The sequence below is a fragment of the Dendropsophus ebraccatus genome, chromosome 2 (genome assembly GCF_027789765.1).
Source record: "Dendropsophus ebraccatus isolate aDenEbr1 chromosome 2, aDenEbr1.pat, whole genome shotgun sequence".
Classification (NCBI taxonomy): domain Eukaryota; kingdom Metazoa; phylum Chordata; class Amphibia; order Anura; family Hylidae; genus Dendropsophus; species Dendropsophus ebraccatus.
Genome location: NC_091455.1, coordinates 182,834,715 through 182,852,088, shown reverse-complemented (window position 1 = coordinate 182,852,088; position 17,374 = coordinate 182,834,715). Strand labels below are relative to the sequence as shown.

The 17,374-nt window shown below is 48.6% G+C and overlaps 1 protein-coding gene across 4 annotated transcripts in view; it reads left to right on the top strand.

Annotated features, from left to right (window-relative positions):
* Window positions 1-17,374, top strand: part of XYLB (xylulokinase) — a 124,295-nt gene that overhangs the window by 7,668 nt on the left and 99,253 nt on the right. For all 4 annotated transcript variants that reach the window (XR_011361945.1, XM_069960487.1, XM_069960488.1 and 1 more), the window contains exons 5-6: window positions 10,209-10,295; window positions 10,561-10,689. Coding sequence is in view for 3 of the 4 variants with exons in the window: in XM_069960487.1 (XP_069816588.1) it covers window positions 10,209-10,295; window positions 10,561-10,689 (216 nt within the window). In the remaining variant the exon portion in view is untranslated. The remainder of the gene's footprint in view (window positions 1-10,208; window positions 10,296-10,560; window positions 10,690-17,374) is intronic.

Below are 17,374 nucleotides of genomic sequence, written 5' to 3'. Positions count from 1 at the left end.
GCTGGGGCGACAGGGGGAGAAGCTGGGGCAAATGAGGCCGGGGAGGGGGGGGGGGGGAGCTGGGAAGGCAGGGAAGCAGCAGGGGGTGAACATGATGGGGGTAGCAGCAGGGGGAGAAGATGATGGGGGTAGCAGCAGGGGGAAAAGATGATGGGGGTGGCAGCGGGAGGAGAAGATGATGAAGGGTAGCAGCAGGAGGAGAAGATGATGAAGGGTAGCAGCAGGGGGAAAAGATGATGGGGGTAGCAGCAGGGGGAGAAGATGATGGGGGTGGCAGCAGGAGGAGAAGATGATGAAGGGTAGCAGCAGGGGGAGAAGATGATGAAGGGTAGCAGCAGGGGGAGAAGATGATGGGGGTGGCAGCAGATGATGAAGGGTAGCAGCAGGGGGAAAAGATGATGAAGGGTAGCAGCAGGGGGAGAAGATGATGGGGGTGGCAGCAGATGATGAAGGGTAGCAGCAGGGGGAGAAGATGATGGGGGTGGCAGCAGGGGGAGAAGATGATGGGGGTGGCAGCAGGGGGAGAAGATGATGGGGTGGCAGCAGGGGGAGAAGATGATGGGGGTAGCAGCAGGAGTAGAAGATGATGGGGGTGGCAGCAGGGGGAGAAGATGATGGGGGTGGCAGCAGGGGGAGAAGATGATGGGGGTGGCAGCAGGGGGAGAAGATGATGGGGGTAGCAGCAGGGGGAGAAGATGATGGGGGTGGCAGCAGGAGTAGAAGATGATGGGGGTGGCAGCAGGGGGAGAAGATGATGGGGGTGGCAGCAGGGGGAGAAGATGATGTGGGTGGCAGCAGGGGGAGAAGATGATGGGGGTAGCAGCAGGGGGAGAAGATGATGGGGGTAGCAGCAGGGGGAGAAGATGATGGGGGTATCAGCAGGGGGAGAAGATGATGGGGGTAGCAGCAGGGGGAGAAGATGATGGGGGTGGCAGCAGGGGGAGAAGATGATGTGGGTGGCAGCAGGGGGAGAAGATGATGGGGTGGCAGCAGGGGGAGAAGATGATGGGGTAGCAGCAGGAGTAGAAGATGATGGGGGTGGCAGCAGGGGGAGTAGATGATGGGGGTGGCAGCAGGGGGAGAAGATGATGGGGTTAGCAGCAGGGGGAAAAGATGATGGGGGTAGCAGCAGGGGGAGAAGATGATGGGGGTAGCAGCAGGGGGAGAAGATGATGGGGGTAGCAGCAGGGGGAGAAGATGATGGGGGTAGCAGCAGGGGGAGAAGATGATGGGGGTGGCAGCAGGGGGAGAAGATGATGGGGGTGGCAGCAGGGGGAGAAGATGATGGGGGTATCAGCAGGGGGAGAAGATGATGGGGGTATCAGCAGGGGGAGAAGATGATGGGGGTGGCAGCAGGGGGAGAATATGATGGGGGTGGCAGCAGGGGGAGATGATGGGGGTATCAGCAGGGGGAGAAGATGATGGGGGTAGCAGCAGGGGGAGAAGATGATGGGGGTAGCAGCAGGGGGAGAAGATGATGGGGGTGGCAGCAGGGGGAGATAATGGGGGTATCAGCAGGGGGAGAAGATGATGGGGGTAGCAGCAGGGGGAGAAGATGATGGGGGTGGCAGCAGGAGGAGAAGATGATGGGGGTGGCAGCAGGGGGAGAAGATGATGGGGGTATCAGCAGGGAGAGAAGATGATGGGGTAGCAGCAGGGGGAGAAGATGATGGGGGTAGCAGCAGGGGGAGAAGATGATGGGGGTATCAGCAGGGGGAGAAGATGATGGGGGTATCAGCAGGGGGAGAAGATGATGGGGGTAGCAGCAGGGGGAGAAGATGATGGGGGTAGCAGCAGGGGGAGAAGATGATGGGGGTGGCAGCAGGGGGAGAAGATGATGGGGGTAGCAGCAGGGGGAGAAGATGATGGGGGTGGCAGCAGGAGGAGAAGATGATGGGGGTGGCAGCAGGGGGAGAAGATGATGGGGGTATCAGCAGGGAGAGAAGATGATGGGGTAGCAGCAGGGGGAGAAGATGATGGGGGTAGCAGCAGGGGGAGAAGATGATGGGGGTAGCAGCAGGGGGAGAAGATGATGGGGGTAGCAGCAGGGGGAGAAGATGATGGGGGTAGCAGCAGGAGGAGAAGATGATGGGGGTAGCAGCAGGGGGAGAAGATGGGGCGGCATGGAGAGCAGCTAAGGGGCAAGGGGTACAGCCGGGTGGCAGGGGGTATATTCGGGCGGCAGGGAGCCAGGGTGAGCTTCCGGCAGAGAGAACAGGCCGGAAGCTCACAGTGCAGCCCCGCGGTGCCCGAACTTCTCTGCTTGGCGGCGCGCAGGATGTGACGTCATCACGCCGCCAGGAGAGAAGTACGGGCACCGCAAAGACGGCAAGGAGAGAGGGGGCGGTGCCGCGGCGGACTCCGACGACAGCGCGCCACAGCAGAACATCACTCGGGGGCCCATTGGGCCCCGAAAGTGATGTGCTGCTGGCGCTGCTATGCAAGATCTTAATGTGGGCGGCGCGGGCCCCCCCGGAGCCTTGGGCCCCGGGCGGCCGCCCAAACCGCCCACATTATAATCCGCCATTGGTTGCTTACCTTTGTGCTGCATGTCTAAAACCATCTAAAATCCATTTGTTTTATGTTTCTGTAGTCCTCTCACTATTTTCTGATTGAGCAGATGCTCAGTACTACAATTCCCAGAAAACATTGCTTTGTCTCAGCCATTTATCACAGCCCTCGCACCCTGCATACTCCCCACCTAGAGCTGATGCAGAGCATTGCTTTACAGACTAGCTCTCTGCACAGCTAATTTTTAAAAGCTACTGTATTATTCCCTGTCTGCTCTTCTGCCTGTGGCATTGTTTAGCACAAGGCAGTGTGCTGTAAACCTATATCATTTTCCCTCAGTAAAGATATATATATATATATATTATATATACACACACATATATATATATATTGTAGGGATCTTCCCGGGGGATGGTGTGTTTGGACACAGTTCAGGCAGCAAACTTGGGCTCATAAAACAGCTTTGGGTGTTTATTTGTAGCATAAACGGTCCAGCAACATAAATACAGCAACACCGTGCAGTGAGAATAAACAAAACAAAAAGTCCTGCCCATCTGGGCGCTTACTAATACAGCAGGTTACCTCTCTGGCACTTCACTTGGCAGGTAATATTGCAGGGTGTGCATAAGCCCCAGCTCCCAGCGAACACACCATGCAGGCTGTTCACTCCTGTCTGAGAGCAAACCAAGGATCCTCTGCAGGGCTTTTCTCTGTCAGGCTTGATTAGGGCCAGAGACACCTGACCCCAAAACCTGACCTGGATCGGGGGGAGGGAATGGCAAATCCCACTACCAAAACCTATCTGCCATTCCATGTAAGTCCAGGCCCGGCAATAATAAATAATAGCTCAGCAGCATAACACTGCTGAGCACAGATGCCTCCTGGACTTACCATCTCACACTCCGTATTAACCTGGGTGAGATGTACATCCCCTCGAGCACTTTTCCCGTGACATGTCCACAATATATATATATATATATATATACACACACACACACACAGTGGTACCTTGGTTTAAGAGTAACTTGATATAAGAGCGTTTTGGTTTAAGAGCTCCCTGTACTGGGTGGGAGCGCAAGTGGGGGAGGGGAATGGTCTGCATAGCGTGGTCTACAGCCCTGTACTCTGACCCAGGAAGTCTCCCTCACCTTCCAAATCATAGCAGATCCACTTCAGGCTGGGGCTCACATCAGGGGACAGGACTGTGGAGGTAATCTCTTCATAGCTGTAACCCCTCTCTCCCCGGACAGAGAGCGCTGCATGTATGTACCCACATCTGTCCTGCTCATTCCTTCATGCTCCCTGCAGTATCTGTCAGCCCTTGTGTTTCCCATCCTCTCCATTACTGTACAGTAACTTATAATATCACAGATTCTGCTGTTTCTGAATGTTTGTTTCACTTTTTTACTTGTTATTCAGAATAATAAATCATTATTTTTGGGGTGTGCAACCAATTGTCTGCATTTCTATAATTTCTTATGGGAAAATTTGCTTTGGTTTAAGAGTGGATTTGGATTACAAGCACAGTCCCGGAACGAATTATGCTCGTAATCCAAGGCACCACTGTATATATATATATATATATATATATATATATATATATATATATATATATATATATATACAGTGGTGCCTTGGATATATATATAATCAGGGAGATGGTGATGTAGAGGGCTGGTCAGAAGGGATGGCATCACTCAGGGGACAGGGCTTGAGCTTAGAGACAAGATCCAACCATGACAGCAGAGAATGATGTGTTGTCTCGGTGGAGCTGGAGACAATACCACAATATGTAATTCCTTTGTTTTCAACTGTCAGGGATAAATCAAACAAGTTAGTGACAACACTATATTAGAAAGATAGATTTTTGGGGGTAATAGTTTTATTTAAAAAATCAATCAAACAAACAACGTTCTAATAATGGACTGCCCCTTTAAGAGAAGTTCATATTGTGCTACAGTAATTTCTATTCTAAGTATTTTATCACATTAATAACAATTTGTCATCTGCAAACTCTATAGAAATTGCCATTACAATGAGGAAGCCACACCGTCCATCCATCATTTACAGCTCCCTTATTTATTCAGTTATGGGAATCTGCCATATATATATATACACGCATATACTTAGTAGACCACAGTATATTATTGCTGCAGAAATCTATAGCGTTGCTTACAGTGGCGGATTAAATGTACCCTGGGCCCCGGGCTGTCCACCCAACCTGGGCCCCCTGGGCCCCCCGGGCTGTCCCCCCCCCCCTCCCCCTCCCCCCCCCCCCCCCCCCCAGCCACCCCAGCAGGCTGTGTGGGGTATATAAGAATACAGAGGTCTGAGGGGGATCAGTATATAGAAGTGACCCCAGAACATCACTAATAGGGGATAGGGGGGATGTTTTTGTTCTATCCCCTATTAGTGATGTTCTGGGGTCACTTCCCTGCACTGAGCCCCCACAGATCTATGTATTCTTATATGCCACAAAGAATCCAGTGTATAATGCACCTAGGACCAAACTACAACAGCTACATGCACTACAACTCCCAGCATGTACTGACAGTCTGCAGCCCTCATAATATGCTGGGAGTTGTAGTGCCTGCAGTTGTAGTTGGGTTCTAGTTTAAAAGTTTTCGCTAGTGTACTGTAGTGACCCCGGGGCTGTGTCAGTACACTACCGCAAACAAAACACTGACCCATTTAGACCCCAATGGTACACAGGCTCTGCACACTATAGGGCTGGGTTCACACTATGTATATTTCAGGCAGTATTTGGTCCTCATGTCAGGTCCTCATAGCAACCAAAACCAGGAGTGGATGGAAAACACAGAAAGGATCTGTTGACACAATGTTGTAATTGAGTGGATGGCCGTCATATAACAGTAAATAACGTCCATTATTTCAATATAACAGCCATTGTTTTAAAATAACAGCAAATATTTGCCATTAAATGGCGGCCATCCACTCAATTACAACATTGTGTGAACAGAGCCTTTCTGTGTTTTCTATCCACTCCTGGTTTTGGTTGCTATGAGGACCACAATACTGACTGAAATATACTGTGTGTGAACCCAGCCTATAAGTGATTACAGTGCAGTTACTAATGACTCACAGGTGACGTCTTCTCCGATTGCCGTCGCTCACTTTTTCCTTTCCTCTCTATTTGGCGCAGCATCATGAAGACTTCTCCGGCCCCAACTTAACTGCAGGCGGGGAGCTGGGGGTGACTGGGGAAGGGAGGCAGCTGGGGCGACAGGGGGAGAAGCTGGGGCAAATGAGGCCGGGGAGGGGGGGGGGGGGGGAGCTGGGAAGGCAGGGAAGCAGCAGGGGGTGAACATGATGGGGGTAGCAGCAGGGGGAGAAGATGATGGGGGTAGCAGCAGGGGGAAAAGATGATGGGGGTGGCAGCGGGAGGAGAAGATGATGAAGGGTAGCAGCAGGAGGAGAAGATGATGAAGGGTAGCAGCAGGGGGAAAAGATGATGGGGGTAGCAGCAGGGGGAGAAGATGATGGGGGTGGCAGCAGGGGGAGAAGATGATGAAGGGTAGCAGCAGGGGGAGAAGATGATGAAGGGTAGCAGCAGGGGGAGAAGATGATGGGGGTGGCAGCAGATGATGAAGGGTAGCAGCAGGGGGAAAAGATGATGAAGGGTAGCAGCAGGGGGAGAAGATGATGGGGGTGGCAGCAGATGATGAAGGGTAGCAGCAGGGGGAGAAGATGATGGGGGTGGCAGCAGGGGGAGAAGATGATGGGGGTGGCAGCAGGGGGAGAAGATGATGGGGGTGGCAGCAGGGGGAGAAGATGATGGGGTGGCAGCAGGGGGAGAAGATGATGGGGGTAGCAGCAGGAGTAGAAGATGATGGGGGTGGCAGCAGGGGGAGAAGATGATGGGGGTGGCAGCAGGGGGAGAAGATGATGGGGGTAGCAGCAGGGGGAGAAGATGATGGGGGTAGCAGCAGGGGGAGAAGATGATGGGGGTGGCAGCAGGAGTAGAAGATGATGGGGGTGGCAGCAGGGGGAGAAGATGATGGGGGTGGCAGCAGGGGGAGAAGATGATGTGGGTGGCAGCAGGGGGAGAAGATGATGGGGGTAGCAGCAGGGGGAGAAGATGATGGGGGTAGCAGCAGGGGGAGAAGATGATGGGGGTATCAGCAGGGGGAGAAGATGATGGGGGTAGCAGCAGGGGGAGAAGATGATGGGGGTGGCAGCAGGGGGAGAAGATGATGTGGGTGGCAGCAGGGGGAGAAGATGATGGGGTGGCAGCAGGGGGAGAAGATGATGGGGTAGCAGCAGGAGTAGAAGATGATGGGGGTGGCAGCAGGGGGAGTAGATGATGGGGGTGGCAGCAGGGGGAGAAGATGATGGGGTTAGCAGCAGGGGGAAAAGATGATGGGGGTAGCAGCAGGGGGAGAAGATGATGGGGGTAGCAGCAGGGGGAGAAGATGATGGGGGTAGCAGCAGGGGGAGAAGATGATGGGGGTAGCAGCAGGGGGAGAAGATGATGGGGGTGGCAGCAGGGGGAGAAGATGATGGGGGTGGCAGCAGGGGGAGAAGATGATGGGGGTATCAGCAGGGGGAGAAGATGATGGGGGTATCAGCAGGGGGAGAAGATGATGGGGGTGGCAGCAGGGGGAGAATATGATGGGGGTGGCAGCAGGGGGAGATGATGGGGGTATCAGCAGGGGGAGAAGATGATGGGGGTAGCAGCAGGGGGAGAAGATGATGGGGGTATCAGCAGGGGGAGAAGATGATGGGGGTATCAGCAGGGGGAGAAGATGATGGGGGTAGCAGCAGGGGGAGAAGATGATGGGGGTAGCAGCAGGGGGAGAAGATGATGGGGGTGGCAGCAGGGGGAGAAGATGATGGGGGTAGCAGCAGGGGGAGAAGATGATGGGGGTGGCAGCAGGAGGAGAAGATGATGGGGGTGGCAGCAGGGGGAGAAGATGATGGGGGTATCAGCAGGGAGAGAAGATGATGGGGTAGCAGCAGGGGGAGAAGATGATGGGGGTAGCAGCAGGGGGAGAAGATGATGGGGGTAGCAGCAGGGGGAGAAGATGATGGGGGTAGCAGCAGGGGGAGAAGATGATGGGGGTAGCAGCAGGAGGAGAAGATGATGGGGGTAGCAGCAGGGGGAGAAGATGAGGGGGCATGGAGAGCAGCTAAGGGGCAAGGGGTACAGCCGGGTGGCAGGGGGTATATTCGGGCGGCAGGGAGCCAGGGTGAGCTTCCGGCAGAGAGAACAGGCCGGAAGCTCACAGTGCAGCCCCGCGGTGCCCGAACTTCTCTGCTTGGCGGCGCGCAGGATGTGACGTCATCACGCCGCCAGGAGAGAAGTACGGGCACCGCAAAGACGGCAAGGAGAGAGGGGGCGGTGCCGCGGCGGACTCCGACGACAGCGCGCCACAGCAGAACATCACTCGGGGGCCCATTGGGCCCCGAAAGTGATGTGCTGCTGGCGCTGCTATGCAAGATCTTAATGTGGGCGGCGCGGGCCCCCCCGGAGCCTTGGGCCCCGGGCGGCCGCCCAAACCGCCCACATTATAATCCGCCATTGGTTGCTTACCTTTGTGCTGCATGTCTAAAACCATCTAAAATCCATTTGTTTTATGTTTCTGTAGTCCTCTCACTATTTTCTGATTGAGCAGATGCTCAGTACTACAATTCCCAGAAAACATTGCTTTGTCTCAGCCATTTATCACAGCCCTCGCACCCTGCATACTCCCCACCTAGAGCTGATGCAGAGCATTGCTTTACAGACTAGCTCTCTGCACAGCTAATTTTTAAAAGCTACTGTATTATTCCCTGTCTGCTCTTCTGCCTGTGGCATTGTTTAGCACAAGGCAGTGTGCTGTAAACCTATATCATTTTCCCTCAGTAAAGATATATATATATATATATATATATATATATATATATATATATATATATATATATATATATATATATATATATATATACACACACATATATATATATATTGTAGGGATCTTCCCGGGGGATGGTGTGTTTGGACACAGTTCAGGCAGCAAACTTGGGCTCATAAAACAGCTTTGGGTGTTTATTTGTAGCATAAACGGTCCAGCAACATAAATACAGCAACACCGTGCAGTGAGAATAAACAAAACAAAAAGTCCTGCCCATCTGGGCGCTTACTAATACAGCAGGTTACCTCTCTGGCACTTCACTTGGCAGGTAATATTGCAGGGTGTGCATAAGCCCCAGCTCCCAGCGAACACACCATGCAGGCTGTTCACTCCTGTCTGAGAGCAAACCAAGGATCCTCTGCAGGGCTTTTCTCTGTCAGGCTTGATTAGGGCCAGAGACACCTGACCCCAAAACCTGACCTGGATCGGGGGGAGGGAATGGCAAATCCCACTACCAAAACCTATCTGCCATTCCATGTAAGTCCAGGCCCGGCAATAATAAATAATAGCTCAGCAGCATAACACTGCTGAGCACAGATGCCTCCTGGACTTACCATCTCACACTCCGTATTAACCTGGGTGAGATGTACATCCCCTCGAGCACTTTTCCCGTGACATGTCCACAATATATATATATATATATATATATACACACACACACACACAGTGGTACCTTGGTTTAAGAGTAACTTGATATAAGAGCGTTTTGGTTTAAGAGCTCCCTGTACTGGGTGGGAGCGCAAGTGGGGGAGGGGAATGGTCTGCATAGCGTGGTCTACAGCCCTGTACTCTGACCCAGGAAGTCTCCCTCACCTTCCAAATCATAGCAGATCCACTTCAGGCTGGGGCTCACATCAGGGGACAGGACTGTGGAGGTAATCTCTTCATAGCTGTAACCCCTCTCTCCCCGGACAGAGAGCGCTGCATGTATGTACCCACATCTGTCCTGCTCATTCCTTCATGCTCCCTGCAGTATCTGTCAGCCCTTGTGTTTCCCATCCTCTCCATTACTGTACAGTAACTTATAATATCACAGATTCTGCTGTTTCTGAATGTTTGTTTCACTTTTTTACTTGTTATTCAGAATAATAAATCATTATTTTTGGGGTGTGCAACCAATTGTCTGCATTTCTATAATTTCTTATGGGAAAATTTGCTTTGGTTTAAGAGTGGATTTGGATTACAAGCACAGTCCCGGAACGAATTATGCTCGTAATCCAAGGCACCACTGTATATATATATATATATATATATATATATATATATACAGTGGTGCCTTGGATATATATATAATCAGGGAGATGGTGATGTAGAGGGCTGGTCAGAAGGGATGGCATCACTCAGGGGACAGGGCTTGAGCTTAGAGACAAGATCCAACCATGACAGCAGAGAATGATGTGTTGTCTCGGTGGAGCTGGAGACAATACCACAATATGTAATTCCTTTGTTTTCAACTGTCAGGGATAAATCAAACAAGTTAGTGACAACACTATATTAGAAAGATAGATTTTTGGGGGTAATAGTTTTATTTAAAAAATCAATCAAACAAACAACGTTCTAATAATGGACTGCCCCTTTAAGAGAAGTTCATATTGTGCTACAGTAATTTCTATTCTAAGTATTTTATCACATTAATAACAATTTGTCATCTGCAAACTCTATAGAAATTGCCATTACAATGAGGAAGCCACACCGTCCATCCATCATTTACAGCTCCCTTATTTATTCAGTTATGGGAATCTGCCATTAAGCGGTTTTTCATATTTGCCTATCTTGTTGCAGCAACATGGCAGTGTGTATTGGAAAACTGGTTCCAGAGATGTATTAAATCACATGGCGGCCGAGTACCCGATCCACATTGCATTGCAGGCAAGTCCCATATAGCATTATTAGCATTATTATTTATTTGGCTTTATTGGTTTATAATAAAAAATGACAATGGGGGAGATTTATCAAACTGGTGTAAAGTAGAATTGTCTCAGTTGCCCCTAGCAACCAATCAGATTCTGCCTTTCATTCTTCACAGATTCTTTGAAAAATGAAAGTTGGAATCTGATTGGTTGCTAGGGGCAACTAAGACAATTCTACTTTACACCAGTTTGATAAATCTCCCCCATTGATTTTCTTTTTCTAGACTTGTTTCTCGATCAGTGACAGCCCTATCTGGATGGACTCCAGTACCAGCGCTGAGTGCCGCCATCTGGAACAATCCATTGGAGGGGCACAGGCACTGGCCGATATTACTGGATCTCGAGCGTATGAGGTTGGTACTAAGTAAATAATGAATTAACTTGTCAGGGAAGGAACCAGCATCTTTGTGGTGCAAAGCTTTAAAGATGCCCATAGACTCCTCAAGCATTACTGGGGTGGGGCTCAACCATTTATCCTTATCTGGCATCAGCGATCGTGTCGGACAGCCTCGCCCCTGTGTACTATATATATAAGAATATACAGTACATGGGGGGACCCTGCTCTGTATAGCTTGAGCAGAACAGTGGATCAGGCTTGGACAGCCCTGCAGTTACTGACACAAATTCTGGTAACAGCAGAGGAGGCCGTTTCGCTTCTTACTGCTGCCAGTAAATGGAAGTATATATGTACATAAAAAATATACTTTATAATATATCATATAACTTTATTTTTTGTTGCTTATTAAAGCGATGTATCAGCAACATTTTTTTAGTCTCCGGAGTACCCCCTTTAAAGCAAAAGCGAAAGCCTTGTTTAGCTGAAAATGTTCTTTAAACAAATTTTAGTGTAACCCGCAATAAAATATTTTATAATGTGCTACTGAGCAATTATATACTAGTGTTTATTATAGAAAACAAATATACAAAATATATCAGTAGTTAAAGTAAGATTTTTAAACAATTTTTTTTAACAAGCAGTAAATGCTCAAAGTTCATATTTAGCAATAAGGAATGTCCAAATGGACTTTTAAAGAAGACCCAAACTGTATATTCAGATGACTTCCAGATTATTACATATTCACTGCTAATTACAGGCAGCATTTATTCATGGGTTACTCTTGTAGATGTAAAGATTGCCACCTAGTGGTCATACTCAGGTAGTTACATGGTCCCAGATGCTGGCTGGCGTTTAACATTCAGCCTGATCTGTCACATTGATCTTGCTGTCCTATCTGTGGGCTTTGTGTTATAGAGGAGATGAGTGGATTTTTATATAGCTTTGTGGTGAAAGACTCAGCGTCATGTATTGATTCCAATCCCTGCCCCAGGCTTTAGTCTGCAGAGTGATCATACTTGATACACTTCCCTCCAAGGGATTTTTTAATTTCATAAAGTGATGACATTCCACTACAAGACGCCATTTATTTCTGATCAGTGGGGGTTCTAGTCATTGAAAATGATGGCATATTGTGACAATTGTGAGGATAAGGGGACACAATTTTATTACAGCTCCGCATTCTCCTCTGAGTGTCTCCCTGCACAGCATGGCGCTGGACAACCTGACTGTGCTGGCTATGACAGCCAACCCCAAGTCACTTGCATTGTACAGTAGCTCCCTACACAACTGGGTCACCAGGGACTACTCTGCAAGGGAAAAATAGTCTAGAGGATGCAGAGATGGGAATATCCTGTAATAAGAGAACATTACCTGACATCCCAGATACATTAGAAATGATAAAGTTGTACAGAATTACTATAAGTGCAGATCTTACGGTGAGTCACTTCTTATACAGCTTTCCGGGTTGGTTAATGACAGCCACTGCCCAGCTCTTGTGTGTTAGGTCTCTATTACTACTAGCAAGAGGAAGATGTATCAACTATTCAGAATAATTAAACCTACATAGGGCCAGGAGCCCACTATAGACCCCTTATTACTTCCCAATAAAATGTAACTTTTATTATAATTCTGTTAAAATAAAAAATGATAGGTGCACATTGTGATTAAAATTACGCCCACTAGATGGTGCTGTAATCCAAATATAAGTGTCACTGTAATGAGTGAAATGTAAGTGTCACTGTAATACACTTGTAGCAGCAGAGCCAATGGACACACTCTGCTAAGATGAGAGTGTACCCTGGCAATAGAAGATAATAAAGGTTATGAAGATAGCTGCAGTCTATCCATATAACTATCTAGATCAGGAATTGGGAACCTTCACCCTCCAGGCATGATGGTAGTTGTAGTTTTGAAACAGCTGGAGGGAGGATGGTTCCCCATCCCTGATCTAGATGGACACCACTTAAATCTGGTAACTGCTCATAGCAACTAGTTTCACTCTGTACTGGAGTGTCCTCAGGCCTAGAATAACACTTTACACTCTATTACTTACACTTCCAATTATAAATCAACACTTATTTACTGAACGACAAGGCTTGACCATTTCATGGGGAACGCCTCACATATGATCGCTGGATCATCCATATGGTTCTCTGCTTCTATCACTTGACGGCTGCACATCTTCCATTACATGGTGAGATTTTTGACCAACGATTTATAAAGAACTCCAAAAAACGGAAAACATTACAAGGGTCCGTCTCTCACATATATAGTATACACACCTTAGTGAGTGCTCTATGTACTGTGTCGTTTCCATATGGGCCTCACAGAAGAGAGATATACAGATGAATATCAAGGGTAAGCAGATGTTATGCAGGGGAAAGGGATACAGTGCATCCTATTCTTTTTTTTTTAATCAAAAGAATTTTATTAAATGTTTTGTAATTTTTTGGTCAGACAACAGCAGCAGGGGTGGAGAACAGACACAGATTCCACCCCTGGAAAAGACAACATACCCAATGAAACAAAAATAGAGAATATTTTGGCAAAGTCCCAGACAATGTATCATAAAGTCCATCCTGAGGAATATAAAGATGAAGCGTCACAATGAGAGAAAATGATTGGGATTGAGTTTCATAACTTTGGATACAAATTAGGTTAATGCTCAGCTATCCAGCAATCAGCAAAGACAGTTCACCTGCCCGATGGTACTCCATCCGGGGGCGAGGGCGAAGGGGGGTCCTGCCCCTAGTAAGCGATGCGGGCCCCAGTCCTGGCGTGTCAAGCCACCGTGCCCAGATTTTATCAAATTTCTTCAGAGCCTCTCTTTTTTCATAAGCATATTTCTCATTGGCTATGAGCCAGTTTACCTTAGCTATAAATGAGGATAAAGTTGGGGGAGTTTGATCCAGCCAGGACTGTGCTATCAATTTCCTGGCCATATAAAGTATACGGGCCACAGCCAGCTTCTCAGGAGCAGGAAGGGCGATGTCCTCGACATAGCCCAAGATGCAGACTAAGGGGGATTGCTCTATCTGAATAGTGAATACTTTCTGAATGGTAGAGGCAACTTCTCGCCAGTATCTAGTCAGTTTAGGACATCGCCAAAACATATGCAGGAGCCCCCCTTCATCCCTCCGACATCTAGGACACAGCGCGTCTAGGCGGATCCCTACCTTAAACAGGAAGGCAGGAGTCCTATATACACGGTGCAGTAAGTATAGCTGCGACAAACGGTGCTGTTCACCTACAGACAGCTGGGGAGTCATACTCAAAACCTCCTTCCAGAGATCGTCCTCCAACGGGCCCAAATCAGCCTTCCATTTTTCTTTTATAGTTAATGGATGTTGTTCTAAGAATTTCTCGTGAATGTGAAGGTATTGGATAGATATGAGACCAGAAGCTGATGTAGAGGCACCAACAATATGTATGGGTGGAACATGAACCCGTTCTCGTGTGAGAACTTCCCCCTCCCCCTCGCAAGCGTGGCGTAACTGTAGGTATTTGTAAAACTGGGTTCTCGGTATAGGGTATTCCTCTCCCAACTGCTGAAAACTCTTCAACTGCCCATTGTTATTCAACTGTCCCACTCTCTGTAGGCCCCAAGATTTCCACTGGGAGAAACCCTCCAGGAAAAAAAGTTCTGCCAGCCAGGGTGTATCCCAGATAGAGGTATAAGGCGAGCAGCCCGTCAGCCCATACATATCCCGGATCTTCCACCAGACCCTGTGGTACAGTTGCAAAGTGGGACAACCCGCCGCGGCGGTGGAGAATTTCTTTGCCTCTAAGACCTCAAACAGCTGAGATGATCCAAAGTGAGATTGTAGTAATAGTGCCGTAGGGTCCGAAACGGTATCAGTTTCCCATCAACGAAGATGTTGAAGCTGAGAGGCCAAGGAATATATCATAGCATTAGGTACCGCTAAGCCTCCCGCTGTTTTTGCCCTTTGTAAAGTCTCCAGTTTGATGCGTGGATGTTGGGAGCCCCATATCAGATCCCTGAATAAACTATGTACCTTATGAAAAAAACGCAAGGGAACCCACAGGGGAGAGTTGTGGAGCACATACAGCAGTTGGGGCATCCATATCATTTTAAGTAGATTTGTACATCCCACCACTGATAACGGTAACTTCCGCCACACACCCAATTTAGATTGGAATTTAGAGAGAATAGGGGCAAGGTTAAGCCGCTCATATGTTCTAATATCTTTATGTACTGTAATCCCAAGGTACTGAAAGTTACTTACAACCTTCAAGGGGATAGAGGGGTCCAACAATCGGACAGAGACCTCATCGATTGGCATGAGCACAGATTTGTCCCAACCAATGGACAGGCCAGAGTATCGACCATAATCGTTTATGAGAGAAATAGCCGTAGATAAAGAATTATCCGTATCATTTAGGTATAGCAACACATCGTCCGCATATAATGCGATTTTTTCCTCATGCGGACCCCTCTTAAACCCACGAACGTCCGGATGTTGTCTTATTAGAGCTGCAAGTGGTTCTATCGCTAGTGCGAACAGGAGCAGGGAGAGCAGGCAGCCCTGCCTGGTTCCCCTATATAAGGGAAATCTGGAGGACAGTCCCCCATTAATTTTCAATCAAGCACAAGGTGAAGAGTACAATAGTTTAACCCACGTGATAAACCGGGGTCCGAAGCCCATCCTCTCCAACACCGCCCAAAGGAATGGCCACTCGACGCTGTCAAAGGCCTTGACAGCGTTGAGTGAACAGACCGCCCGCGCACCCAATCCCCCCGAGGGCAACTGTAGATTGATAAATAGTCGGCGAATATTCATCGCCGTAGACCGAGCTGGTATAAATCCCGTCTGGTCGTGGTGCACCAGGGAGGACATATACAGGGACAGCCTGGTGGCAATGGCTTTAGCCAAATTTTTTATATCCGCTGTTAATAAAGAAATAGGCCTATATGACCCAGGCAAGGACGGATCCCTGCCAGGTTTGGGCAGGACCACAATTACCGCTTCCCGCATGGTTTCTGGAAGGAAACCTGTTTCCAGTGAGGCCTGCCAGACCTCTAACAGCCTGGGCAACAGCACATCCCCAACTTTCTTGTATAGTTCCCCAGGTAGCCCGTCCATCCCTGGGGCCTTACCATTAGCCATGGATGCGGCTGCCAGTTCCAGTTCCTCCAATGTTAACGGGGAGTCCAGAGACTCTCTAGCGTCATCAGTAAGGGTGGGAAGAGAAATAGATGACAGAAATTCTGAAATTTGAGGGAGAGTGACCTCCAAATTAGAGCTATAAAGAGCCTCATAGTAGGAGAGGAATACCCCAATAATGGCCGGTGTAGAGGTGACCAGAACACCACTATTATTTTGTATATGAGTTAAGTAGGCAGGACCCTGCTGAGCTCTGGAAATTACAGAGAGTAAGTGACCCGTTCGCTCACCCTCCACAAAAACATGTGTTTGTCAAAGTTCCTTTTATGAGCTGCAGATTCTAAATCAGTCAGTGAGAGCTCGTTGGGCCTCCCTCAATCTGTTAGCCGTACGTGTATTGCATCCCTCAGTGTGAAGAGCCTCTGCCTGTATAAGTGAATTCTGCAAAGCTGCCCGGAGACGTCCTCTTTCCCTCTTAGTACGGGTAATTTGTTGTATAAAATAACCCCCCCAGGCATGCCTTCATCGCATCCCATTCTATTTGCGGCAAGGCTGTACCTGCGTTAATTCTAAAATAATCTTCTATTGTCATATGTATACCAGGAACATCTAGAATGGCTAACCAGTGGGGGTTCAATCGCCATACTGGAGCCGTGGTTCGCCACACCCCGGGATGTGCCAGGACCAGGTACAGGGGGGAGTGGTCAGAAAGTGTACGGGGGAGGTATTCTACTTCCAGTACCTGTGTGAGAACTCGGGCGTCCCCGAGCACCGTATCTACACGAGATAAACTGCCATGCGAGGCAGAATAGCAAGAGTAAGGTTGCCATGCCCGCCAAATATCAAACAAGGCTACTTCTAATATTAGAGCTCCTAAGGAACTATGTCTATCCGTAGTAATACCAGGTGTCAAAGACAACCTATCCAGAAGGCTGTCCATCACATTGTTAAAGTCACCCATGACGATCAGTGAGGCATCCGGATGTGTGGCACCAAAGGCCAACACCTCCTTTAAAACAGAGCTATTATAAGGTGGTGGGATGTATACCGCACATAGCACATATTTCACAGCATATATCGAACAATATAGACACACATATTGGCCCTGAGAATCAGTTTTAACCTCCAAGAAAATCAAAAGGGATATTTTTGTGTATCAGTATGCTGACCCCTCTAGAGTACTGCATAAAGAAGGAATGGTAGCACCAACCGACCCATGCTCTTTGTAGATACTGGGCCGTATCTTTTGTCAGGTGTGTCTCCTGTAAACACAAGACGAGGGGCTGGTAAGTACGTAATCTATCAAATAAAGCAAAACGTTTGTTAGGCTCACCCAGTCCTCTTATGTTCCAGGAGAGAATCCTAAGGCCTGACGCCATACTGATAGAGAAGGACAATATGTGACAGTATATACACCAACATTAGTCGGGAGTGCAAGGCAGGAGAAGACAGCTGAGCATCTAGAAAAATTTCAGGGGACACGTTGTATAGGGATTGCCAGTAAAACACAGGCCATAAAGACCAAACCAGAACTAGTCCCATAAGAACAAAGAAAAATGAGACAAACAGAGAAAA